This window comes from Aspergillus heteromorphus (genome assembly GCF_003184545.1).
Source record: "Aspergillus heteromorphus CBS 117.55 chromosome Unknown BO70scaffold_7, whole genome shotgun sequence".
NCBI lineage: Eukaryota > Fungi > Ascomycota > Eurotiomycetes > Eurotiales > Aspergillaceae > Aspergillus > Aspergillus heteromorphus.
Window position 1 is genome coordinate 1,036,124 of NW_020290412.1, and position 26,426 is coordinate 1,062,549.

The window sequence follows — 26,426 nt, forward strand, 5'->3', positions numbered from 1 at the left end:
ACACTCACTCTCAAACCCCCAATCCAACCAACCAAAAAGAAACTCATCTCAAACCTCCCCAGCCTCCCAAACACACCTATCACACAAACACCAACCCCCCAAGGCACCCCTAGCCCACTCCCTGCGATCCTTCACCCTCAACCCAATATCACAATAATGGTTCAGGATCTCCTGATCCTTCTTAATCCCGGCGGCAAGTCTCCTCGTCGCCGGCTGCGCTTCGTCGACATGACCGTCCCGCTTCCAAACGGCGCGTTCACCATCGTTGCGCGCGCGGAACGTGATCTCGCCGCCCCACTCCCACCGCACATTCGGATCACAGGAGTGGTTCGCCAGACACCAGAGGGGATGGACGGCGCAGAGCTCAGGCCCGCCGTCCCACGTGCTGAGACGGCCGGAGGCAGTGCCCCGGAATTTGGCGTACAGGGTGTTGAGGACCCAGGTGTCGTGGCGGGGGAGGGAAGCGTAGGGGTCGATTTCCATTTCCTCGAGGAGTCGCATGGGTTGGAGGATGTTGAGGTGGAAGGAGAAGGGGAGGGTGGCGGTGGGGTCTTCTTCTTCTTCTTCTTCTTCTTTTTCTTCGGTGGATGGGGAGGGAGAGGAGGGGGAGGTGGTCGGGGTGGGGAAGTCATGGAAATCTCCCCAGATGTATTTGATCTCTGGGAGATCGAGCGGGTGGGAGTCCTGGGTGGCGGCCATGGCGAGGGCGCGGCCCAGCAGCAGGAGGTACAGGTAATCGGCCTTGTCTTTGGGGTCGGGGATGTCTTTTCCGATGGATTCGATGTTCTCCATGAGTCCGCAGACGGCGCCGTGGTAGATGGACTGCGCGTGGTCGTGGCAGACCTGCGAGCAGAAGATGGTGTCTGCGCAGCCGTCGCAGGCGACGGGGGGGTTGGCGGAGGAGAGGTCCGGGAGGGGAGCGTTGCAGGCGTCGCAGAGGTCGTCGTGGAGGCGGTTGGTGGCTGTGAGGAGGGAGGATTCACGGAGGATGATCTCATCGGGGGAGATGTCTTCTTTGGCGAAGAGGCCGAGTTGGATGGAGACTTCTTCAGTTTCGGGTTCATTGTCGGTAGTGGTGGTGCTGTGTAAGGCGGGCAGAGCGACGGCGCGCACCTCGCATTTGGGCGCGACGTCCTTGAGACGCTCGTTCAGGAGCTGCAGGGTGTCCGGAGATTTGCGATCCGGCTCGTGCTCGTTCCAGGGGTAGAGGACACGACGGGCGAAGCCTTGCGCGTTGAGTGCGCTGGGGTTGATATGGGTGTCGTCTTCGGCGGCGGGGGCACCCTTGCGGGCGAGGTATTTCTTCCTGATGATCGCCAGCTGGGCCTGGAGGATGTCCTGGGCGGGGCTCTGGGGCATGGTTCCGAGGAGCTTGAGCCCCTGAATGCAGAACTCGTAGGCGTCGCGGAAGCATCCGCAGTTGACCAGGCTCCGTACCAGCAGGGCGTATACGTCTCCGATTATGGTGTCGTATTCATCCTGGGTGATGGGGACGAAGCCTTCATCTTCATCATCATCATCATCTTCTTCGTCGTCCTCCTCGTCCTCGTCCTCGCCCTCGCCCTCATCTTCCTTAGGCTCCTGGATTTTCCGGCGAGCGTGGAACTCGCAGCCATCAGGGTCGACGACCGAATCGAGCAGAGAGAGCGCGCGGTATGCGTCGGCGGATGCTAGGTCGGGAAAACCCAGTTTCTGGTGGATCAGGCCCCGTTCAAAGTAGAGATGTGGGTTGTGAGGGTCTGCATAGAGACGAGCAGTGGCATCCGTTCGTTCCTGAAGAGGCTGCATCTTTCAATTGCGTTCCCAAAAGGGTTGGCGAGGACTGAGAAGGAGAGAAGATCGCCGGAGAAAACGAGAAAATTGCAATCGGGAAAATGCGGGGGAGGGCCCGATAAGGGTCACGTGGCGATAGTTAGTCATCGCCTGCGGTCTGACCGCCGCTTAGTTATCAGCTCTTAAGCATACAAAGCAACTGCATGGATCGCCATAGATAGTTTGTAACATACTATACTTGTAACGGGCAAATACTATATTTACAACCACTACATCCATCCCTACGCAAGCATCGACAACCACATACGTCCAAACCAACACTCCAGTCCAGTCCAGTGTACACAAAAGAATTGGCATTGTCATTCGGTAGATGCTTTTCCCCCCCACCCAAGAAAAGAACGCCAGACAGACCCAAATAATGACTCCAGGCCGAGATGATGCGCTGGTGACTGAATGACTGGCACCAGACCGCGATGCAAGAGACCGGACCGAAGAGAGAGAGATGGAGATGGTGTCGGACTAGAATCTATTAATAATAGCATCGAAGGCATAGTAGAGAAGAACAGGATAAAGAGGAAGAAGTCAGAAGAAGAGAGAGAGAAAGAAAATACGAATCCTGTCGGCCAAATGCCAAGGGGTCGGTCAGGTCAAGTCCATGCGTGCAGTGAGTGTGCATGTGGTAAGTGGTATGTATGTCGAAACATCTCCATCGTAATTTTTGGTTCTTTTTTCTTGTTTCCACTTTTTCTTTTGATCTTCGGCCAGAGCTGGGGATTGGTCACATCACCTGTACGATATGATCCGTCAGTGGCGGTCCCGGTACATAATATAGATCCTGGCTTGAATGAACCTACCTGGCAGCTGTTGTCGTCTAGAACCAGCGTGGCATGTTCACCTCCTTCGCCCACTGTCACCCCGTGCCGTTGGTCCCTGAGGGTGGCTGCGAGACGGGCCAGCATGTGCCTCTGGATTGTAGTCAGCGGGGTCAATAAAAAAAGGGTGAGACAATGGTTCAAGCAGCCTTACGGTGATGTATGCCTCACTCATACCCCCCTGCCGGTCAACATCGTTTTGGCTCATGATTCGGTAACTGTCATGCAAGCGCTTGCGGCTTCCAAGGCCACCAATGGCGCTGACGTTCGGCCCAAGCCCAAGCGCGTTGGCTGGATTATCCGGGTCGAGGATGTTGACTCCGCGACGAGCGTCGTCCTGAGCGCGCCGGTCGGGCGAGAAGATTTTGATTGTGTTGTCGATTCCCGAAGCTGCTATGGTGGGCTCGTATGGGTGGCCTGCAAGGAATTGTTAACCTGGGACGCTCACACTTCAGGCATGCTCATAGGGGAGTTCCTCACCTTGCACAACGTTGACTACCTCGCTATCGCCCTCGAGGATATTGACTAGCTTGCAGGTTTTCCGGTCCCAGATAAACAAGTGGCCAGAGTCACTACCGCTCACGACGTACTCGTCGTCCAATCCGAAGAAATTGACATCTTTGACAGTCTTGATGTTGCAGTGTCCTCTATACACTCGGGTGTGTGGGGAGCATGGCACGTCGACATCCACGTACTCTCGCTCTCTAGGCTGGAGACCATACTCCCTAAACATTCGATCGGCAGCTTCGGAGTCATCATCGCTATCATCGAAGGCATTGCTGCGCTCATCCTCATCCTCATCCTCATCCCCGTCTTCGTCCTCGTCCTCACTCTCATCCTCATCCGAAGCATTCTCGGGCTCGCTCTCACCGTCGTCATCGGTATTCTGCAGGTCAGAGCCGCTTCCGTCGTCATTGTGAGATGATGACGCCTGCATTGCCGTAATCTCATCAGCCTGTTCCTCAGGGTGCGTTCGAGCGTATCGCGAGCCCCGGAGTATCTTCAAATCAATGTCACGGATGGGCTCCTCCTCGACGTTTGTTTCGAGATCATTCTGGGATCTTTCAGGATCCACCTCGAGGTCTTCTGAGTCACCTTCCAACCTAGTGCGCAAGCCACCGAACGCTCTGTTGACGAAAGCGTAATTTACCCCAGTGCCCGTTTCCAGGAGAATCCCGCGGGCCACCTTGAACACCCAGAACTGAGTGAACTGGAATAAGTCGTGAGAGCCGGTTGAGGCATCACCTGATGCCCCATCGCCATTCAGAATGTCCTCAACTGGATACTTGATGGCATTGGCAAAAGCTACCACCGCTTGGCGTTGAGTCGGGTAGATGATACGAGCTTCGTCGTGTTCGAATCGCGAAGCATCCACGTTCACTACAGGCAAGTCACCTGCAAGTCGCTGGAGGTAAGGGATTAACACCGACGCAATCGCCCCATCGTCCGCATTCTCCGGGATTGGGAGCCTAGCCTGGTTGTCTCGACGTGCAGGATCACGTCTAAACCCCGAAAGAAGGGCATCCCGACCTCCTTCCACAAACAACAATATAGCCTTGACGAAATCATAGCCGAACTGTTCTTTATGATCCAGGGCACGCTCAAGTCCTGGTGAATGTACTCGCTGGAACATGTCCATTTCGTGATCTACGTCGCCAGGCGTGCTTTGAATCTCGCCTCCCAGTACTCGTGCTAGTGTTCCCGCGGCTTGGACAAATCTCCAGGCAGACTGACGATTACGACGAATGGTTTGCTGAAAGCGTACAATATCGGGGGTAGGATCGAGGGGATATCGCCAAGTGCGCATGACCTCGTCCATTTGAGGGAGACAGATGGATGCATATGTTAGGGCGGTGGAGAACGACTCGGCGAACGGGGTCAAGTCGGCTTGATTGGAGGACTCGTATTCTTCGCGTACCGATGCTTCCAGCGAGAAGAGGGCTTTACGAAGCTGGACCATACTTTTGGAGATCTGCATGCTAAGCCTCTGCGATTCAGTAAGCACGGAGTATCTTGACTGCTCGAGCAACCTCTCGGGGACGTCGATGTGATGTTCTGAGAGGGACGGAAGTGGAATATCCTCCGATTCCCCGTTTCCGTAGCGGACTCGAAACGCCAATTCGCCTTCGTCATGAGGTTCTCTAGGTCGACGACGAGGGCGGGACGGATTCCCACTGGACTGGGATGACATGGACGTTCCATTCTGCCGCTTACGCTTCCTACTCTTGGATCCTCGTCGCCGGCGTGGGGCCGGAGTCTCCCGGAGGGACTGTTCGCGTTTCGACTCTGCCTCCCTTGCATCAGGGCTTCGAATCAAGTCGAAGCCATAGATATGATCGCCAGACCAGCTGACAATCATCTCGTTCGGGTTGGCGTCGCTAATCTTGCAGGCGGTGATGTGGCCGTCGTCGCGCGTGCTCATTCGATGTTGGCCGTTGGGGGCAAATCGCCGGACGCACCGCGTCGCCTGATCCATCACCTCCTCACCGCGACTACTACCTCCGGGGGATGATCCAAGATCGCCCTTCTCCGCATGAAGGTCGCGGCCGAGCATGCGCCTGTCATGGAGGAAACAATGGAGGTGGGCCCCACCCAGCGCAATATAATGTGGCTGACTAGGGGAGCAGGAGATTGTGTTGAGGTCCAGGCGATGCTTTTTGTACGAGATCAGCGGGGGCGGTACATTCGAATCATCATGATCCTGTCCCGATCGAAAGGCCATATATCCTTGTCCGCCTCGTGGTTTGGGATATGCGGACGATGGCTGACGCAAATCCCATTGACGCACTTCACCATCCTCGGAGCAAGTCAGGAAAAGATACGGCGACGACTCGGTGACAATCCGCTTCACCCGATCCGCATGGCTGCGATAGACCCTCGCATTGGTGTTGCCGGCATTTAGGTAGCGCGTATTGCTGAAGAAATTGTTGAACCGTCGGCTCCGGGCAGAGGCGGAAAATGCGGAGGTGGCGTCGACAGTACTGGTATTGCTGCTGTTGGAATACTCGATGTCGAAGATCCGGACTTGGGAATCACCGGCGCAAGTCACCAAAGTCCGATCGTTGGAGTGGGGCATGAATTTGACCGAGAAGATGTTGGCGCCGTGACCCGTCGCGACGGTAGTGTTGAGGGAGAAGGGCGCGGTGGAGGAGTCGGGTTGGTAGGAATAGATGTTCAGGTGCTGGTCGTCCGAGCCGGATGCCAGAAGCCGGCCAGATCGCGACCAACTGCTTGGGGGTCAGAGGCGGTACGGTACATACACCGGCGGGGGTTCCACCATGGCCACCGCGAAAACAACACATCCAGGACAAGAGCATACATACCTCAAGGCGTTGACACAGCCGGAATGTCCACCCAGCTCATTCACGATGTCTAGGTCTTCGACCCATTCCTTCGAGCCGTAGAGGCCATGGAGACTGGCAAAGCGCGAGACCTGCCCGGACTCCCGGCGCCAGATTCGATCGTAGAGCGACTCTCTCATGGCGACGTCGATGGGGAAAGTGACAGATTGGGGGGGGTTCTCAAGCGACACGAGATCGGAGCATTGCGCGCAGCGGAAGTTCGCGCTCACAGATCACACACTAACCGCTGCTGCTTGGATGACGTCAGACTCAGATCTGCGCAGAAAGTGTCCGCGCAAAGCTCACTTTCGGATATCGCCGCTTGAGGATAGGACAGACATATAGATGGAAGGGGGATGGACTGTAGCGCAAGAGAGGAAAAAGGAAATGACAGGTGAAAGAAGGGAAACCAAGAGGATTAAGAGAGAAAAAAAAAGGGGGGGTGGGGGGAGGGAAAATGTGAGAGAGAAAAAAGAGGAAAGGTGAGTAGAACAGGTTGTGGTAGTAGTACCGATAAGTAGCGAAATCGGTTGACCAACCCGGATGGATTATTCGGTCAAATCGAGGAGAGGGGGTTTTGGGGGGGGGGGGGGGGGACTAGGAAACTGAGATGATGGAGGAATGACCTGTCTCAGAGAAGAAAGATGTATCGGAGACCAGGAGGGGAAGAGAGAAAGAGAAACAGATGAGAAAGAAAGAAAGAAAGAGGGAAGGCAAGAGGGGGGGAAGAAAGAAGACTAGAACTAGATCGAAGAGGACAGCGGATGGGATGGAGCGATTGAAACGGGGGACGCAAGAGGGGAAGGGAAAGGGAACCAGAGCAGCAGCAGCAGCACTTGGCAGCAGAGCTCCACCGGGGCCCAGGCTCGGGCGCGGGCTGGGTTGGGGCTCCTCACCACTACTACCACCACCACCACTTCAAATAATGGATGAATTCTCTCTGCCACCCTGCATCCAGGTTGGGAAGGGAGAAGATTTCCGGCCAGGTGAGGAGGAAAGGAAAAGAAAGCAGCATGATCTGTCCGACCTCCCCGCCGATGCTGATACAAGAGATACAACTTGCTTGGGTATACTCATACTCATGCTCATACATATATGCCTTTGCCAGACTGACTAGTTCGCCGACTAGTCATCGTAGAGGTGCAGGACGACCGTACATCCAATCGACCGTCCAGGTAGCCAGCGGGCAGACGGGTGGCTTTTTTTCCCTCTCTCGCACCCCTTCAGGATCCTTCTGGCACCGTCCATCGTGGGGAGAGAGCACACTAAGGCTTACCCCATTGGGATGGCCACCGATTTCGCCAGTACCAATCGAATCAAGGCTGGCGTCCAGCACAGGGGCAGCAGCGGTGGTGCAGGAGAGAAGAACCCACCACCCACGGACTGGCCGCCATCGAGGTTGGGCTACCATGGGGGAGGGATGGTGTAGACTTCATCGACCTGACCTGATAGTGAGTAGTATAGTAGTAGTACCATAGGACGACACGACTACTGCTAGAGTACCAAGTACCACTAGACACTACACCGCCGAGGTGGACCCAGGGTTTGTGGAGGAGGGAAGAATCATGTCCTGCTGGCAGCTGCTGGCTGGCGGGGGGGGGTTTAAGCTTGACGGTTCTCCGGAGTTAATTTACGGTGACCTCACAAGGTGACAGAAGGACGATGACGACACCCCCCACATTGCTTAGTCACTCGCCCCGGAATCCCCTGTCAACGTCTCACCAACTATCTACTTTCTTTGTAAAACCAATTTTGACCGTAGTTACTTACATAGTATCCGTACATCCATCCCGTCGTCCATCACCGATAACATTCAACCCAGCCAGCTATCAAACATACCGTGCAGTTTCTCATTCCAGAAAGTTCGTCCGGGCGCAGCCACATTATTATTCGGGCCCATCATCTCCCGTCGAGGATGGAATGAAGACTTTTGCAATCCGAGTGAGAACCGGGTTGCTTAGTCTCCGAGAAGTGCGGTCAGGAAAGTGACTGATAAGTACGTGCTTCAGGCCCCTCGCTAACTCCACCCAGGGTTGATTCATCACCCTCGCAGGCTTGTGTCGACCCAAGCCCTGGACTCGCATCCATGACACGGCCTGAATGGCCCAACCGATCGGGTGGTGCGTGGTGCGCGTCCGGAGCCGTGTGCATGGCCCTGCCTGGTGTACACAGTATCCAGGCCACCGAGGCTGGGTTGAATCGAGTCTGCTGTAGTCATTATTCATTGGGTTGAGCAAGGTCTACGCTACAGTAGGCTTGCGATCATGAAACAGGATCTATAGGTGGCACAAGTTTTCAGGCAGCGCAGACCGACGTCGGGGAGGGGGGGAAGGCCGTAGACTTCCAACCAAACATGCAGGGAACAGATTCTCCGATCGGGCGAGGGGATCCCTTCCCCCCTTGTCGATGCAGACACAGCCGCGAGGAAGAGCAAGTTTGATCCGGCCGCGCTCAAAAATCAAGGATCAAACCAGGAGGCATCAGCTTCTAGAATCCCAAAGGCCTTGTCAGCCGTCCGTCCATACATGCGACCAGGGCTTCGACGACCGTCAGATCGTCGCCCATAACACCGCTAGAAAGACTAGTGCGGATAGGTGGACGAATAACCGGCTCCCCGGTTGAAAACTGGTTTTTGTGTCTCTCTGGTGACACATGCATGCCCGGCTATGCACACGGTGCCTGCGAAATGCTCCCGTGGTTCGGCCGGGCTTACGCTAGTAGATCCGGCAGAACCAATAAAGCGTAAGCTGCATGTACCCCTGGCGACAGATGGAGGCCGGGGGCCGGGGACCGGACTGATTCACGGAAGGTTCGCGGTGTCAGATAACCATAGGTCAGGTCAGCCTGGGCAGCAGCTCAACAGTCATGATGGTCAGGACTGGAATGATGGCTGTCTCCACACCCCAACGCGCGGGAGCTTCTGGTCATGTGGCAAGACTGTCGTCAACTGCCGGGCCAGCTGACTAACCCACACCCTCTCAGCCTTTACGACGTCGCTTTCAATCTTACGGATCGTGTTCACTTCCTCAACCATCAGGTGGACCATCTCCTCCAGGCTCTTGGCCGTGCGGAAGAGCGCCGACCCGTCGACCGGGCCCGCCTCCCCATAGCCAAGGATGTCCAGGCTTTGCAGCTGTCTCAAACACAGCTCGAGCTTCATGGTCAGGGTGGACATTTCATCCCTCCAGGTGTGGTCCAAAGGATCAATAAAAACCATCTGATCCGATCCCTGGCCATGATGGAGCCGGTGATTGCGGATATCTTCGACTCTTTGAAACCAACTTTCGAATTGCTGGACGACTATTGTATACCGCCCTCCCAGGTTATCAGATAGGTTGTAGACATCGTCGGTAATCTGTGAAAGCACCTGGATCTGCTCCGCAAAGCCTTGGTGTCCATTGTGCCCACGTGAGTTTTGGAGCCAGCAATGCAACGCCTGGCCATTCAGTCGACGCTGGTGTTCTTTCTCGTCGTTGGAAGCTGCCCGATAGTCACCTGCCACTGAGTCGTATTCGCTTCGTAGTTGTGTTTCAGCACCAGCCTCCCATTCGATGTACTGTCGCAGCGAAGCTGAGTGGACGAGGATCAGCTGTAAGAGTTCGGTCTGTAATGCGGCTATCTCCGGCCAGGCTGAAGGAGCTAAGCCAGGATCCGCGTTCACTGCAGGGGCCTCTACAGATGGTGTTGTCGTGGCAGGCTTGGATGTCTTCTTGGGCGAGAAGTTTTGCTGATAGGTTGTGAACTGAGTCCTTGAACGTGTGCCCATGGTAGTCGATGGCGAAGGAGACTCGATCTTTCTCAAAACTGGCCCCGGAGCCAGCGTCACACCCTGGCTGCGATGACGGGCGTGCCCCCTAGTCACGGTCGGCGTACTCGAGCTCGAAGCGGTAGGCTGTCTAAGCGAGGCGGACCGGGCAAGTCGCGCAGGCGGAGGAGGCATGTCTGTTTTCTTCGGCGATAGCGGTCGTCCATTTTGTCTAGACGCTGTCTCTTGTTTGACCGGAGACGACGGGCTGGGTGCGAAGGCGGCCCTCTTTGGGGTCGTGGAAGTGACGGTCGGTTTCAGGGGCGCTGACGGCTTCAGCGGGCTCGGTCTGATCAGGCTTTGACGGCGAGTTATGCCAGTAGACTCCGGCGTGGGAGGCTGGTCTTGTCGGTGCTGTTGTGCCTTCTCGGGGGGCCTAGTTGCGCGTTGGGCTATCCTGGATTCCGGTTGTTGCGGCAGCCGCAAGGACCTCGTCGTCGAGCGACCGTCATCACGAACCGGCAGGAGACTTTTGCCGCGAGTTGTAAGATTCTCATTGCCCGAGGCAGGATTCGACGGTGTTCCGTTTCCTGCCGTGGATGCCGTGGATGCCGGCTTACCTGTCGTCGTGCGCCCTGCAATAGAAGTCTTCGAAGACAGACGTCAGCGTTGCTGGGGACGGTGACATGCTAGGGAGAGTGGTTCGCATGGGCCGAAGGCGCTAGGGGGGGGGAAGGGATTGGGAAGGGCAACCAACAGATGCACCACTGACCTGCTTGCGGGGCTCACGAAGAGAGAGCGAACGGGTTGGGATTGGCATGGCTAGAGTTCTAGACAGTGCTCCGTAGGTAGATAGTAGACATGTAGATACCGACAAAGGCTCAAATCATATGTTCGACGCAATCAACTGGAATGGGGTGTTGTAAATAGACGAGGTCTGAGCTCAGCAGGCGGCGGCCAAGTCCGTGGTTGCCGTGTTGCGTTGCGGTGAGGGAAGCTTGGCACGCCGCCAGTCAGTCGTCCTTTCTGCGACCTGCACGGACAGCTGGTGACATGGTCTTTTCTTACTGTACATACTGATTACTCGGTCCAGATCATGGGATTGAGGACAGGGTAGTAAGGCTCGTATGGACCGTGCCCTCAAGCATTCGGTCAGGATTACTCCATTCAATTAGAGGCTGTCTGTGATATCGACAGGGTAAACGATGACACAAACTTTTCACAAATCTAGGGAAGCAACTCCCGAAGGCCACAAGACAAACAACATGAAACAAGTCATCCAGTCTGAAAGAAACACTTGTTCTTGTTGCGCGCCTCCTTGCTCTTCCGCTCCATGATGGGGCGCAAAACCAAGGAAACCCGTCCAGATTACTGGGATCCGTTCATAGCTTCGTAAACAATCCCTTGCCCTCTCCTATTAGGCCCCGATCGTCGATTGGAATCAATTTATACCCCATGCGCCCATCAATTACAGGCTGCCACGTCTGGGGAAAGCAACCCCCTCCACTGCCGCATTGTCGGTGAACCAGCTCACCTTGTCTCCGGCGCCCTGGTTGACGAGAGACGAGGGCAGGCTTCTCCCCTCTTCGGCGTCAAAGATCTGTTTCATAATGTCCTTCTTTCCGCCACCAGTCGCAATGAAGGCGATGCTGAGGGCATGCGTGACGACGGGCAGGGTCAGAGTAATGCGCTTCGGAGGCGGCTTGGGCGAGTCGCTGATAGCCGCCACCCAGGCATCCTTTTCGCGCAGCAGTTCGTGTCCAGGGAAGAGACTGCAGGTATGGCCATCGGGACCGCAACCCAAGAGGATGAGATCGAAAACAGGTAGCTTGACGCTATCCTTGGCGGCGAACGAGCGCATCAGTGTTTCCTGGTACAGATCCGCAAGCTCCTGGGGATCGTCGTCGTTGACATGGCTGGCATCAATCGTGTGCACGGTCGGGGCGCCCAGCTCCGACGGGATCTTGTTCAGGAGCTCTTCCTTCAGCAGACGGTAGTTGCTGTCTTCGTGGTCGAGGGGCACAGCGCGTTCATCGGCAAAGAAGATTTCCCACTTGGCGAATTGAGCAGTATCCTCCTCCGATCCGTCACCGGGGGCGAGGAGTGCTTGGGCCAGAACCTTGGGGAGGGAGCCCCCAGAAACCGCAATTCTGAAGGAGCTGTGACGGGCAAGCGCCGAGTTCTGACTCCGCAGGACGTAGGGCCTCAGTTGCTGGGTCAAGGCGTCTGTGCTGGCGAAGCTGAAAAGATTGGGGGCTGATCCGGCCATGATTAAGGCTGTTGTAGGGGTTGCGGAAAGATGGGATGGAGAGAGGATGAGGAAGGGTGGAAGAGAGAAAGAGGGGGGGGGGAAGGAGAAGGGTGATGGTCGCGGTGGTTTTCGGTCAACAGCTTCAGGCGGGGTGTGGCGGGGCAGAGGGAACGCTGAAGGGCTCCGTACCTGCCGGAAGCGAATCACAACGCAAGCGCAATGGGAAACACTTGGGCGACGAGGAGCGTTTCACGTTTTCACATTCCTCCAACCTCGACAACATCTCTGACAGCATCATGATGAGCGGAATCCAGGGAGATGGAGAGGGAGAATCCAGAACCGTGGCCCCCTCCATGGAATCATTCAGCAACCCAGCCACTTCCCTCCAAATACCAACCATGACGTCGTTGTTGCCCTATCCAACGGGAGCGCGAGGGGAAACAATTCCCCCTCCCCCCCCCAAAGCTCAACGGTCGGCGATAAGAGAGCAGCGTTTAGTTCGGATAATCAGTGAGCTTCCTTCTCGCCCATCTTATTGTCTCATCCCACGTCCGAGCTTCGAAGGGTCGGATGAATACTGCTTTTTTCCCCTCTGTTTCTCTCATGTTCTATTTCTGGCCGGTACGGTCTTCTTGGCGGCGAGGTCCGACCTTTGTGTGAAAGATTACATCCCTCCGTTGTATCCCCTCCCAGGCTTCTTCCCTCCCTTCCCCCCTCCCCCCGGCTTTCTTAACGAGGGGTCAAGCTGGCGTGCATGTGAGATGATGTCAGAGTAACGTCTCTCCCTCCCCATGTGGTCTTTTTGTGTCCCTCCCCACCGAATCAGGGATGATGCGAGATAAACCCAGAACGCCAACGTCCATCATCTCGATCACGTCGAGCCCTCCGACGATGATTGGCAGCCACGGGCCTCGGCGTCGGAGGCATCGACGTTTTGGTCCTCGTGCATTACCGCCAACAGGGTGCGGACCGGATGCTCACGCGCTATTACAACATCGTGCATCTTACAGTTGCCAGAAATCCAGTAATCCCCAGTCCCCCCTCGCCCTGATCGTGACCGTAGTGTTTTTCCCTGGGTCTTCCCTCCCCCAGGGCAGTGCTCGCACCTGGTGACGGGCCTAAACTAGCGGTACCAATGAGTCGATGGCCGATGCACGGCGGGACGATGGCCCTATTCCCGTAACAGCCTGAAGATGTCGCGGCCGGGATCCGGGGGGACTTGCTTAGGCTGTGGTATCGGTGCGAAGGACGTCAACAAAATCGGCGCAGGTTCGACACTCCCTGACTCGTGAGTTGTAGATAGGTAGGCATCTATCATTTTTGGACCGAATCCTAGCGCATGGACAAGACATATCAGGTGACACGGGGCTGCTGGCGATCTCTAGCACCATGGACTCACATACCACCAGGAGGCTGGTATCTCGCGCGCACATAGAATGGACATGGATGGATGCAATAAAAGTCGACGCAGAAAAAGTCTCATTTCGTCAATCATCGTACAGCACTGAATGGGGGGTTTGTATATAGGAGTGGCAGCGGTGCGGGAACTTGAAGTTGATGTCATCGAGCATGGACGTGAGGATCGAGCTAACCCAGCCCTGCGAGGCTACGAGAGACTGTCTCCTACCGTTCTTGACAATTCGACGTGATGCCCTCCTGGAAGGACTGACGTCTAAGTAAGTAAATAGCTGCACGGCATGCGACAGACAGGCGAATAAGGGGATTCTACGAATGGGAGGGCAACAAAAATAGAAGCAGGGATCAGACACGGACAGAAAATGCCTCAAAAAATCCCACGGGCCTGAGGACACGCGGAGAGAGAAGGAGAGGAAAGGGGTCAGTAATAATAGTACACTCCGTAGATAGTCGCGAGTGCGTGCAGTGGCCGAGACTGCAGGCATGGATGGATCCAAGCCCGGCTAACCCACTCCGTCCCCAAGTGCATGGCAGGGTAGGGATCCGTAATTCGGCTTGGGTCGCCGCCCTCTTCTTGTCTTCCCCCCCACCGTAAAGGAAAACAAACGACTGCAACTACGGAGTACTAGCTCACTAGCCACCCTCACCAGTCAGTCAGTCAGTCACCAAGACCGCCCGGGTTGGGATGGGCCCCTAAAGCTCAAAGCGCTCTAGGAAGCCGGAGTGAAAAAAAAAAAAAAAAAAAATCAAGTATTATTATTCCCAGATTCTTGGTCGCCCTGGGCAAAATGGATCAGACCATCGCGCTAATTTTTGGGTTGCAGCCACTGCCAGCAGCGCCACCAGCAGCAGCAGCAGCAGCAGCAGCAGCAGCAGTAGCAGTATCTAGCAGCGACGACGGCGCAGAGGATGCGGAAACAGGTTCCGTTGAGAGACTGGGAGGGAGGTATCTACAATACGGAGTACGTAGTAGGTACGGTATGCACATACGTAAGGGTAGGTAAGGGTAAGGTAAGGTATCCATCCATGTCCATGATGCCGGCGAACGGCTTCGACAGGTCGAGCAATTGGGTGATGGTCTACGTAAGTAAGTATCTAGTAACTAGTCGAAGATAGATAGATAGATAGATAATAGTTGGGCAGAGGGGGCAAGGCCCGGGCCGGGAGGCATTTTCGGGTCTTGCAGAGCTACACCCACATATCTAGCTTCAGGCGTCGAAAAGAGAACCGACAAAGGTATGGTTCGACGCTTCGATGGAACTGGCGAGGAGGAATGATGGGCATGGATGGCATGGCATGGACCGACCGGCGTCTTTCATTTTTCATGTCTGACAGAGATTCTGAAACGCCCGGGGTGGAGCCCGTAACCGCCTCACGAGTCACGGCATGCAACAGACCTGAGTCAAGTGTTCAACACCGCCGCAGGCCTTTTCACGAGGCTGAGGTAATATTGGCTGTTGACTATCTAGTAAGTACCTGAGTACTGTGCTGTGGTAGGTAGTAGGTAGATAGTACTAAGTACTATGAGAGGACTTGGGGATGGATGATTAATCACTGCAGTTGCAACTGTCATCGAGAGATCATGATGATGATAGCTGCGATCTACGGTCTGCCAATAACAACCTCCGATGGAGCAGTAAGTTGAGGCTATCTACCCGGGAATCCGACCATGGTCGAGTACTAGATAGATACTTCCGACAGTTTGGGAAGCCCGAGAATGGTTCGCCCACTCAGCAGGCGTGGTGGACTGACATTATTGTCAACGGTGACAGGCAGCCACTGACTGACTGGCTTGAAAGGCACCAACCACCAAGGTACGTACCCCATGCTCTGTTAGGCTAATGGTCCAACTTTTTATTTTTTTTCCCGCTCTTTTTATTTTATTATATTTTATTTTTCAAAAGAATAGCCCCATCCCAGTGTTGCAGTCCATTCTACATTTGTACATAATCCATAACATAGTGTGCATACCTTAGGCACGACTACCGTAGGAGAGTACCTTGCTAGTAAACTACTAGATAGGTACGGCCGGTACACGCCGACACAGTGGGTCCCGAAGTGGGCATGACTGACATGACTAAGGAAGATGAAAGGCCGGTGGGAACGGAACGGTGGAGCAGAGCGTGCCGATACGCCGATTACCGGGAATTCAGGCTCTCATTTGTCGAACCACAAGTACTCCCTCCAGGCCATGGGTGTTCCTGAGGAGAGGAGAATGGTAGATCAAAGTCCGAACCAAACAATCCTGGTGATCGCCCCGGAGAACTCCATCGGCCAGGATCAGTCATGACGACACGACCCTCGGCGTTGGGAGCGAAGCACCAACGAGAGGGAGAGGGAGAGAGGCCAGAGGAGGAGAATGGCTGAAAATGAGGGGGAAGAGGGGGGGGGGGTTGACGCATCAAGACCAAGCCTCGCTGGACTGCAGATGAGGTAGGCATTGTGGCATCTGCAGTTGAGATCATATCAGAGGGGAAGGAGGGAGGGGGATAGCCCTGCCTACGTAAGTCCCCCGGGGCTTGTCACCGTTACAGATGCTGAAAAAAAAAAAAAAAAGTCAAAGACAATGAAATAAGGTCGCATCATCATTATCGGCATGGCTATAATCCCAAGCCTCCCGGTCCCAACCCACCCGCCAGAACAATAGGTACTATATCATTAGTCGGTAGATAGGCAATGCGACCGGGGGGGTGGTCAGTCAGTCACGGGTCAGGCCAAAAGCCAGGGCAAGTCAACTGGATGGACGCCCGGTACTCCGTAACCGTCAGGTAAACAGCACATCCGGGAAATAAAATTACGGCCGCTTGGGAGGGACGGTGCAGTCATCAGAAATCGGCCACTTCTCTCATGCCACATCCATCCGCGAGACCCTGAAACAAGGATATTTACGTCGTCATTCCATTGTAGAGGAATCTGACCTACTACTTAGGACTTTGCCTCGTTCTGCCATCCCATCTCCCATCTCCCATCTCCCATCTCATGGTTGACAGACAACCGAGGCTTCTAAGGATCACTCTGAAACTCGAATCCACATTCCACACAGCTTCTCAGCTTCTCAGAAGCCAGAGACATCCACGGCTGCCTTAATCCTCAATCAGTATTGAGTGCTAGCCTCATTCTTATTATTAGTTCCCAAAGGTCGACCTTCCCCTGTCTTAACCATTTTTCGTTTTCGGGTTTTAGTGCCGTTTTCTTTTCTTTTCTTTTTTTTTTTTGGTTACCAAAACTCCCTTTCTCTCCCTGTCCCCAGTGCCTCGTCAGAATAATATAAATTACTATTATTTTGCTCCAGCTAAACTAGGCCGGCGCAAACAGGAGCGGAAAAAAGTGGATCGATCTGACCCTGAGCACTTCGCTTGGCGCTGGCTTCTGGTAGTATAGATAATACGTACTTCCAGTCACCAACTCCAGCCCAGCTCGGTCAAGTTCTTGGGTCTCTCTTTTTACTTCTCTGCCTATTGATCATTCACTATCTACCGACTCGACGGGGCCGACTCTTCCTCAGATCTCCCGTTGCTGGATTTCTGCTGCCTAACACCCTGCGACTGGAACAAGCGTTAGTCGGGAACAACATAACCTAACTTGACGCCCCGTATTTCCGCGTTTCCCTGGGCCAGCAACTAGCTATCGACTCCGCCACCCAGGCGAACCATCCTAAATAATCACCTGTCTGCCCACCTTCACCACCACCGTTCCCCCCCTCCTACCCCCCCCCCCCCGGATTCAACTTTTTTATCGACTTCGGTCGCGCAATCCACCGAAGCTGTGACCGACCTGCATTTACAACTGGCCGCCTTCGATTTGCCCGCTCTCTTCGGAGAACTTGACCGGAGAATATGAGTTCATCCTCGGTTCAAGTTCAACCGCAGCCCTCCGGCGCCCCGAAGGGGGTCACGTCCCCCACAGGATCGAGTCCCGGGTCCATGAATTTCGATATCGTCCGCTGCTCCCGCTGCCAGCGCTCCATGAGTCTCGAGAACGAGTCCTCCCCGGGTGTGGTGCGCTTTGGCATGAATTCCTACTACTGCAGCCGCTGTGCGTCCATGGTCGGCTTCATTCGCTGAAGTCCGGTGACCTGCTAAGACCGACCCCTCGCGAAACCAACCACCCACCCCCTTCCCTTCCCCGCCAGGAAATGCGAAACAACATCACCATGAACGCAACCTTCGTCGCCCACTTCACCCACTGCATGCGCAATTCCACACGGGAGAAAATCCGGCCCTGACGTGCTGATTCTTCGATGATCCACTCTCCCCCTCTCCGCCGCCATTCGCCCAGACGACGACGCTACTCGGGAAAGAATCCCACCCTGCTGGCACAGGCTGGTTCTTTGTAACACATGGAGAGAGGGAGCGCATCGCACGAAAACTGTCGAATGCGCCCTTGGATATTGGACACGGGGTCCTCGGTGGATCCCGACACTTTTTTTTTTTGCTATGCGCGACCCGGACATCGCAGAAAGGGAGACTGGGAAACGCGCAGGGCCCTACAATGAGTGTCGGACGTTATGCGTCGGACGTGAAACAGGAGTGCGCGACCCACGGCGACATCGAACATGAAGAAACTAGGTTCGATCGAACAGTCCGCTCTTGCACCTGACAATTACGCCGAGGAACCCCAACGACACCCTTTTTTGTTCCATTACTGTACATCGATTCGAGAGGAGCCTGCTATGATACCCTGCATTATGTCGTTTGGGTTGGATTTGTCAAATGTGAAGATCAGAGCCTCCTCCATTGCAGCGTTGATCCCGCGCTCCCTCCCCCTGGCACAGCTGGCGTACCGAATCCTCGAGGATTGACCATTCGCCCAGCATGTTCACTTCCCAAATTCCCGATTCAATGAATACCCCCCGGTCATTTGCGACCGACCGCAATAGTTAGTTAACAATACAAACTCCACCTACCTACTTTTACCTACCTACCTGCGTTGTAAGTAGATTGTGCAAATCAACCAACCCCCCGCTCCCCCAATTAAGCATCCCAAAACATACATATGCACATAAATATGCAGTCCTCCCCTTTCAATTCCAAATCCGATCGCAACACAGTCCTCCGAAGCCTGCCTGCCAGCCACACCCGAATGACAGCCAGCCAACCAGCCAGCCCCGCCAGCCCACCCAGCCAGGCAAACAAAGCAGACAGGGCAGGACAAGACAGGGCAGGATGCAATAGGATTGATTGGAAGGGAATGGAAGCGTGAGTGAGCGAGTGAGCGAGTGAGCGAGTGAGTGAGTGAGTGAATGTCAAGTGAGGCACGGCAGCCCCAGATTCCACCGGGGCTAGCTAGCAGCATACCACATGCGGCGTGCCTATCGCAATGTAAATCCAAACTAAGCCCCGGAGGGATCATCGCCCGGGATAACAGTGCCAATGGTGACTGGGTGAGATTGCGAGATAGGCTGGCTTTGACGATAACCTACTGTCCACTATACCCCGTCCCCGTCCCCATACTACGCCCCCAAGGCTCAAGCCCCAAGCCCCAACCCTCGACCCCTCCCTCCCTCCCTCCCTCCCCCAAGCTTCCTGGCTTCCATTCCTTCCTGCGGTACGGAGTAATCTACTACTAGGATCCTTCACTTCGTACTCCATACTCCATACTCCGTACTGAGGAGAGAGATAGATAGATACCATCTAACCGGTCGGTAGGTATGTTTGAGACTTGGTGCTTATCTCACAACATATGTAACATATGTACTCCATTCCATACCTTAGGTAGGTAGGTAAGTAGCATCTATCTACCTACCTGCCACCACACGGCACGCACCCACGCACGCGATAACGTGAGCATCGCATCACATCACAGCGCAGCGCATACGTACACCCCTCGATCCTTGACATGGGTAAGCTAGCTAGCTAGGTAGGTAGGTAGGTACTTTAGGTAGTTACGGAGTACTCCGTACGGTACGGGGTAGTGGTGCTGTGTTGTGTTGTGTTGTGTTGTGTTTCCCCGCCCACAGCCACAGACAGCACAGCACAGCACAGCACAGGAGTAAGAAACATAACGTGGGCGGCAAATTGCAACAGCTTGCATTCCCCTTTCCCTTCTTCTTCTTCTCTCCCCTCCCCCCGGGTCAGGCTGGGCTAAAGACGCACCGGTCTCGGAGCTAATGACTAGCGGAGTTCCAAATGTGAGCTCTGAGCGTGGGCGACGGCTAGATACTACACTACTACGGTACTCTATACCGGAATAAGTATCTAGACTATATAAGTAGGTATGATAGATAGGACTAGATAGGAGAAGGGTTAGTCTGAGTCCCAACTCCCCGTAGTTCGTGGTTAGTAGGAAGATTGGCACCACCTTGGGGTTAGTACTAGATAGATACGGAGTTCTGCTCCTGTACCCCGTATTGTGGTTGGGGCTAGTGTGCAATACTTACTTACCACCTAAGGTATACTCATTCCGTATACCTAACCTATTTAGTATGTAGGGACGGTGATGTTCCCCTGCTCCTGCTCCTGCCCCTGCTCCTAGGTACTAGGTAGTAGTAGACTTGACTCGCTCTGTGTCTGTTTATGGGGCTGTGCGGAGTACGGGGTACTGTACCTAAGCAAGAAAGAATGGGTTTGTAAACATAAGGTACCTACCTACACATTGGACGCATTTACCTGCCTGCCTGCCAGCCTACTTACTTACCCCTCCAATCTTAGGTAGGTAGTATGTAGGTAGGTATGTAAGTACGTAGCCGAGAACCCATCCACTATCCACTATCTACGGAGTACCCCTCATCTCTCCCCATGTCCCCGGGACATCTGTGAAATGAAGTGAACCCTCTCCGCATTCCCCCTTACATGCGATGCGGTTGCCTGTGACACAGACACGCATGTATGTACGTATATGGGTGGTGTAGTGTAGTGTAATAGAAGTGCGTAGTGTAGGTAAGTGCGTATGTAGGCGATCGGATCGGTGGTGTCTTATCAACAGCCTTGTTTGTGTGTGTGTGTGTGTAGAACCCAGGATGATTAGTTATGTACTGTAGCTGTAGATGTAGATGTAAATGTAGGTTATAATGAAATGTGCGGAGTACATACATACTGCACCCTCCCTCCCAGTCCCAGGGGATACTCACCTGTACCTTAGTTACGGAGTAGCTATTTTACAAACAGTCGTACGGAGTATGGGACTAGAAACCACCACCTGCACCACCTATATACTTACCTAACCTATGTAGGTAGGTAGGTTACCATAGAGACAAGAGAAAAGAAAGATAGAAAGTAAGAAAGTAAGAAAGAAAGAAAGAAAGAAAGAAAGAAAGAAAGAAAGAAAGAAAGATTACCTAAGACACTTCACTTCACTTCACTCACTTCACTCACTTCACTTCATCTCACTTTACCTCCCCTCCCCCTCTTTCCTTCTCCCCTCAGCCACAGCCGAGCGATTGACCCCTTTTACTGTTTCTGACATGGTGGGTGTTGCCGATCAGTGGGGTCGGGATTCATTTTCGTCCGCCGTCGTGGGGTTTTGTTTCAGCGGTTGGGGTTGCGCCTCGGGGTCCACTTTGCGACGGCGGCGGTGGTGCTAATTTCTGTTTTTTTTTTTTGGTTTTTGGTAGGATGGCATGGGGAAGAGGGGGATGATAATATGGGATGGGATGTTTGTCACTGATTGAGACTTGTATTTATCTGTCTGTTTGTCTATCGATCTATCCCGTAGTATCTCCCTGACAGCGGAGACGCCGAATCCTTTCCGTTCCAGTATGTGGGCATGTTGAGATCCAGTCGAGGTTGGCTACTACCTACATGGGACAAGTATCTAGGTAGTGCCGCTCGTTCTTGACGCGAGCACGCCCACGCCCACGCCTACGCCCACGCCTACACCCCAGGTGCTGTTGGGTTTTTCGGATCTACCTAGTACGTATATACTAACACTAGTGGGTACTAAGTAGGTCAGTATCTCTCTGGTCGAACGGATGGGGAGAGGCGATCCGCGGACAGACTGGTATGTACGCAGTACAGACTATCCAGATACCACTGAGCCTCTGAGAGATCGATCATTTACCCCACAAGCAAGTAAGTCAGTCGGGTGGGGTATCCATAGTCCGTATTGGCATCCGAACCAAACTCCTCCTGAGTAAGTAGTAGGACACAGTCCATGCGGAAGATAATCTGAGTTTGGCATGTCAGCCTCCCTCTCCCAACTGACAGGTCGTAGGGAGGGTTCAATAGCCCGCGGACTACTGTACTGTCCCTGTCCGGTACGTATGTATGTATGTATGTATGCAATAGAGAGGCACGGCCAGGCACGGTGTACAGGGCCATTAACCTCCTCGTACGACCGTGACACCACCAAAGCTTAAAGGTAGGCAGTCCACGCGCCCCCCTCCCCCGCGACTGGCCATGATCGATCGGGAATATGAACGGCGGGGACGACAGCCTCTAACCCCTCTAGCGTAGTGATTAGGGGCCCTGGAGACACCTGCATCAGGATTATGACCTTCTAGAGGAAGAGGAAGAGTCTACGGAGTACTTAGTCGGTCTATCGATCGATCGCCCGACTATCGATTCTGAAGCGGAGCTGTCTTGAGTCTGGGGTCGTCCTGCCCTGTCGTACTGGAGACGTAATACAATACAGATCACAGAGTAAGTAGTAGGTGAGTCGGTGACTCACGAGCTCAATAGGGTCAACGTGGATGGGGAGAGGGATGGCAGGGCTGCCAGGGCTGCCGGCTTATCTCGGCAGTTTAAATTCAGTGCCTGACTAGCATTTCTTAATTCATGGGCGGTTCGGTTAGGTTGGGCCCGTCCATGTCCATTCCAGATCTCCGAGTCTCCGACTGTGCTGTCTGTCTGTCTGTCTGTCTGTCTTCTTCTCTGCCGCCCGGGCGTTGTTGGTGTCGCCAGCCACCTGCCGTGCGACCTTCCCTGGACGTATCCGAGGGGAGCTGAGTGGCGATGTTCGATGCATGGAGTGGACAGGTAGAGAGTAGACAGACTAGAATCCATCTACTCCGAGGCCGGCCGAGACCTGAGCGACGGCGAAGGCGATGGATGCCTCACATGCAGCTGGCTCCAGGGATCTTCCCGGGCGGATCTGGCTGGCCCGGATCCCGAATCAAGGGGCAAGTCTGTCTTTTTTTTTTTTAATCTTCATTTATTCTTTTCTTTCCTGCTCCTGCTCCTGCTGCACGGCATCCTCGGATGACGGTGTGTCTTGTACTCTGGCGACGAAGGGACGGTGATTCGCAGGCTGGTCGGTCGCCTGAAGGGAGAGAGAGGCTGCAGACATGAGACACGTCCACCTGTGTAACTCCAATCCACTCTCCTTTGCCCTTTGCCCTTTGCCCCCCCCCATCTCAGGGCTGAGGTTATCTATTTTTGCCCGGTGCCCAGGCAAAAAAAAAAAAAAAAAAAAAGCAAAGGCGACCAAGGGGAAAGAAACCGAACAAACCGTCTGCTGGTCGCCCTTTGCCCTGGCGATGAACTCGGGGCTCCGGTATAATGAGGGAACCACTACGGAGTACTAGTTATGTACTACGCCGTATGTACTGAGCAATGGCACAATGCGATGCATTTCATCGCCTCCATTTTTCTTCTTTGACCTGACCCCCGGGGACAGACAGGGTCTTTGTGGCTGCCCTGAGATCTGGCGGTGTAACCCTGTCCGCCAAGAGTGACGTACTCGAACGAGAGGGATTGAGGGTGTTCGGAAGGGGCCTTCTGATTGATGGAGGGAGGGGAAGGCGACGGTCGACTGGCTGGTGACTGGCGACGGCTGACAGGTGGTATATTGATGCTTCGTCTCGACTCAACCACACCGGCAAGACAACGACTCCATCCATCTCTCGGCTCCTGGTGTATTTGCTTCTTCTGGCTGTCTCGCCGGGTGTTTTGACTTGATTTTCCCCGGCGGTGCTCGTCCGGACTGACGGTCACAGTCGTGAGTCTCCATCTTTTTTTATCCATCACAGTTCACAGTTGATCATGCATGACATATCATCCTCAGCTTCGATCTCTCCACTGCGATCCATCCATCCTCCATCAGAACTGCCTTCCCCCCTTTCCATTCGTCAGCCGATGCGTCGGTGGTTTCCGTCGGTTTTGTCTCTGCCTCCTCCCGGTCCTGTTGCACTAATCATCTTATCCTCACGGCGCCGGCCTTCATTATTCTTCCTGGCGCGAGTATCCTTCGGTTTCACATCGCACTGTTCCTGCTTCAGCGTCAACCCCCCAACGCTTTCGCCATCGGTGGGCCTCTTCCCATGTCGGAAATCGGTCGATCGTCACTCGGTTGTTCTCTCGCCCTGATTTAAAACCCTGCGAAGGACTGGTCTTCCAGCTCCCATCCTCTGTGGATCTCTTCGCTTCGTCGGGCTGCACCCAATTGTTTGGCTCGCGACCGAGGCCTCCGAGCACTAGACAGTAAGCATAGCACCCTCTTGGGCATCGCTGGCCGTGCCCGGGTGTGAGATCGTCAGATCCGACGGCATACTTATCTACCACCCGGCTTCCAGGTTCCCATCCCGAGCCCCCAGCCTTTCCCCTGGCGCCTCCGTCCGATTCAACGAACCGTCTCCTGAAGGACTCGAGTTCTTGACTGCACACGGTCCATCTATACCTCGGCCTCCTCCGAGTTAGGGGATCTGGTACCTCGATCCTCTCCCATAACATCTACAACCATGCCTTTGCCTCTGCGCGAAAAGGGTCGGATGGCCAAATCCGGAAGGTCAGACGAGGAGTTCGTTCTGTTCCTCCAGGGGGTAGGTCTCTGTGTGCCCGACAAGCTTCACAACCCAGCATGTCTGACCGAGGAAGCAGATTCCGGCGCACTGCCGTTGGCAAGAGCTCAAGGACCTGGTCCGTCAGTCAGCCTTACATATCCGGCAGGCAGTGGTCTATGATGACCAGCATGGGTTCCCAACCGGTCTGGGCCAGATCATCGTGAAGAACGAAGATGAAGCGTGGCGGACATATCGTGCGTAACGGAGCCCGGCCGATGCAAAGGCCAGACAATTCAGACCCTCACTGACAGGTGGCTTCCAGACAAACTATCGACCAGCGGCTGGGAGGGCCAAAGTCTGGTGGTCACATTGGCGCGAACTTGCTCACCGACTCGGCCGATTGCCGGGCCTACGAAGAGTCCCAACATGGCCTCGCCCAACTATGCACCAGGATACTCCACTCCGCCGAGGGTAGCGCAGAACATGGCGGTGCCTCCCTCGCCAGTCTCACCCGAGTAAGTCAACGAGCGAACGAGCAAGCGCGGTGTGTGGCAGGCCCCGACTGACCATACCTAGACCCGTCCTATCCACGAGCCCTAACGGCTCCGCATTTCAGACCCCCGAATATGCCCCCATGATCAATCCCATGGGGATGCCTCACCAGCCTTTCATGCCCATCTTCACGGACCCAATAACGCAGCAACCCATTTCTTGCATCCCGCCATCGCCCGTTCCTCTCCGCCACCACACATTCGGCGACGCCTTCGCCATTCCCATCTTCCCCCCATACTCCATCCCGACCATGCAACCATTCCCCGAACCACCGATGCATGGCGGCTTTCGAGGGCCCGGACGCAGAGCCCAATTTCCCCGCAAGTCCAACTACGGCTACAACAGCCAGAACCCGGCCTTTGCACCGCACAATCAGATCTACCAGTCTGGCGGCGGCGGCGGCTGTGGCCCGGGTGGTCCTCGACCCTCCCCCCGACGAACGATCTTCGTGCAGAACCTGAGCCCCGCCACCAGCGAGCTGAATTTCCGCCTCTTCGTCCAGGAGTGCGGTGCCACGGTCGAGCAGTCCGAGGTGCCCGTGGACCCGGACACAGGCCGCTGCAAGGGGTTTGCGCGGCTGACGCTGCGCACAGCCGAGGAAGCCAAACGCGTCGTGGCCCTCTACAACGGTGCCTTCTTCATGGGGGCGAAGATCCGCGTCAAGATCGACCGGAGCATTCATCTCGCGTACAGCCACGCCCGTGACGCACACGCCCCTGCCCCTGTTGCTGCTCCTGCTCCTGCTCACCCTCCCCTTGACGTCTACCACCACCCGGTCATTGTGAATTACGACCCATCCGCCAGTCACAGTCACAGCCACAGCCACAGCAACCGAAACAGCCACAGCCACAGCAGCGCGCAAACATCATCACCATCATCACCGGCTTCCGCGTCGTCCACGGCCAGCGAACACTGCGGGCCGTTGGTGATCAATGGGTCCGGGGTTGGACGGAGAGTCGTGGCTGCCTAGACCTAGATCACTATCTACCTATCTACAATACCCATCGTCTACCTACCATCTACCTACCATCTATCCACTATCTCCCCACAATCTACCTACCACCTACTTACCATCTACTTACCTACCTATCTATTCATCAATCCATCAATCCATCAATCCACAGAGTCCTTCACCATCTCATCAACACCAAACAATCACTCAATCTATTCTCCTCTCCTCTTCCTATCTCATTGAAGCGAAAGACAAGGCACTCGGGGCTGTGGCTTCCGAATATAAGCTTACTTGGTTAGTTGGTTAGTTAGTTAATCGGTTGGTATGGATAGCGTGTCGATTTCTCTCTCCATCATCTGTTTTCTCATTTTCTCCTTTTGCCGTTTTTTTCTTCTTCTATTTATGTGTGTTTGTGTGTGTGTGTTTGTGTGTGTGTGTGTGTGTGTGTGTGTGTGTGTCTGCTGTGCTATCAACGAATTAGTTCTTCATTTCCGGCGTCTTGGGTAATGGGTATCGGGATCGGGGATCGGGGAATGGGTTAAGGGTAAAGGGTAGGATATAAAGGGCAGGGAATAGGATCATCGAGTACAGGTACAGGTAAAAAGGGGGGGATTGAAATAGATCTGATCTATCTACTTTGTTTGGTGAGATGATTGATTGATGTTTGCTGATACTGCTATCTATCTATCTATCTATCTATCTATCTATCTATCTATCTATCTATCTATCTATATAAGATAAGCTGAAGTGTCTAGGTGTCTAGGTATATAGGTGTCTAGATACATAGGTATATAGGTATATAGGTATATAGGTATATAGGTATATAGGTTGAGTGGCGGGTATGTAGAGTAGAGAAGGGTATGTAGA

At 54.4% G+C, this 26,426-nt stretch overlaps 7 protein-coding genes across 7 annotated transcripts; 2 read left to right on the forward strand and 5 right to left on the reverse strand.

Annotated features, from left to right (window-relative positions):
- Positions 1-48: 48 nt before the first annotated feature.
- Positions 49-6,501, reverse strand: BO70DRAFT_378578 (WD repeat-containing protein; the record flags this gene model as incomplete). Its single annotated transcript, XM_025545271.1, has 8 exons — positions 5,969-6,501; positions 3,126-5,872; positions 2,800-3,062; positions 2,628-2,738; positions 2,081-2,299; positions 2,007-2,027; positions 1,966-1,972; positions 49-1,739 (listed from the first exon to the last, which is right to left on the reverse strand). The coding sequence occupies exons 1-8, from the start codon at positions 6,124-6,126 to the stop codon at positions 49-51; spliced, it is 5,217 nt and encodes a 1,738-aa protein (XP_025401192.1). The 5' UTR covers positions 6,127-6,501.
- A 2,357-nt stretch (positions 6,502-8,858) lies between these two features.
- BO70DRAFT_394977 (uncharacterized protein) lies at positions 8,859-11,066 on the reverse strand (the record flags this gene model as incomplete). Its single annotated transcript, XM_025546498.1, has 2 exons — positions 8,859-10,366; positions 11,027-11,066. 2 exons carry the CDS (start codon positions 11,064-11,066, stop codon positions 8,859-8,861), a joined length of 1,548 nt encoding a protein of 515 aa, XP_025401193.1.
- Positions 11,067-11,199: 133 nt separating this feature from the next.
- Positions 11,200-12,000, reverse strand: BO70DRAFT_351521 (6-phosphogluconolactonase; the record flags this gene model as incomplete). Its single annotated transcript, XM_025541744.1, has 1 exon — positions 11,200-12,000. One exon carries the CDS (start codon positions 11,998-12,000, stop codon positions 11,200-11,202), a length of 801 nt encoding a protein of 266 aa, XP_025401194.1.
- A 3,388-nt stretch (positions 12,001-15,388) lies between these two features.
- BO70DRAFT_214824 (uncharacterized protein) lies at positions 15,389-15,986 on the reverse strand. The gene has a single exon (XM_025538673.1). It carries the CDS (start codon positions 15,861-15,863, stop codon positions 15,537-15,539), a length of 327 nt encoding a protein of 108 aa, XP_025401195.1. The 5' UTR covers positions 15,864-15,986; the 3' UTR covers positions 15,389-15,536.
- A 1,104-nt stretch (positions 15,987-17,090) lies between these two features.
- Positions 17,091-17,623, forward strand: BO70DRAFT_427959 (uncharacterized protein; the record flags this gene model as incomplete). Its single annotated transcript, XM_025547922.1, has 2 exons — positions 17,091-17,444; positions 17,531-17,623. The coding sequence occupies exons 1-2, from the start codon at positions 17,235-17,237 to the stop codon at positions 17,621-17,623; spliced, it is 303 nt and encodes a 100-aa protein (XP_025401196.1). The 5' UTR covers positions 17,091-17,234.
- Positions 17,624-23,299: 5,676 nt separating this feature from the next.
- Positions 23,300-24,039, reverse strand: BO70DRAFT_360695 (uncharacterized protein). The gene has a single exon (XM_025542850.1). The coding sequence runs from the start codon at positions 24,003-24,005 to the stop codon at positions 23,499-23,501; it is 507 nt and encodes a 168-aa protein (XP_025401197.1). The 5' UTR covers positions 24,006-24,039; the 3' UTR covers positions 23,300-23,498.
- Positions 24,014-25,292, forward strand: BO70DRAFT_261525 (uncharacterized protein; the record flags this gene model as incomplete). Its single annotated transcript, XM_025538923.1, has 4 exons — positions 24,014-24,094; positions 24,153-24,309; positions 24,378-24,570; positions 24,632-25,292. Coding segments are annotated over 4 exons (1,092 nt in total), but the record flags the coding sequence as incomplete, so codon positions are not given.
- Between the last annotated feature and the right edge of the window lie 1,134 nt (positions 25,293-26,426).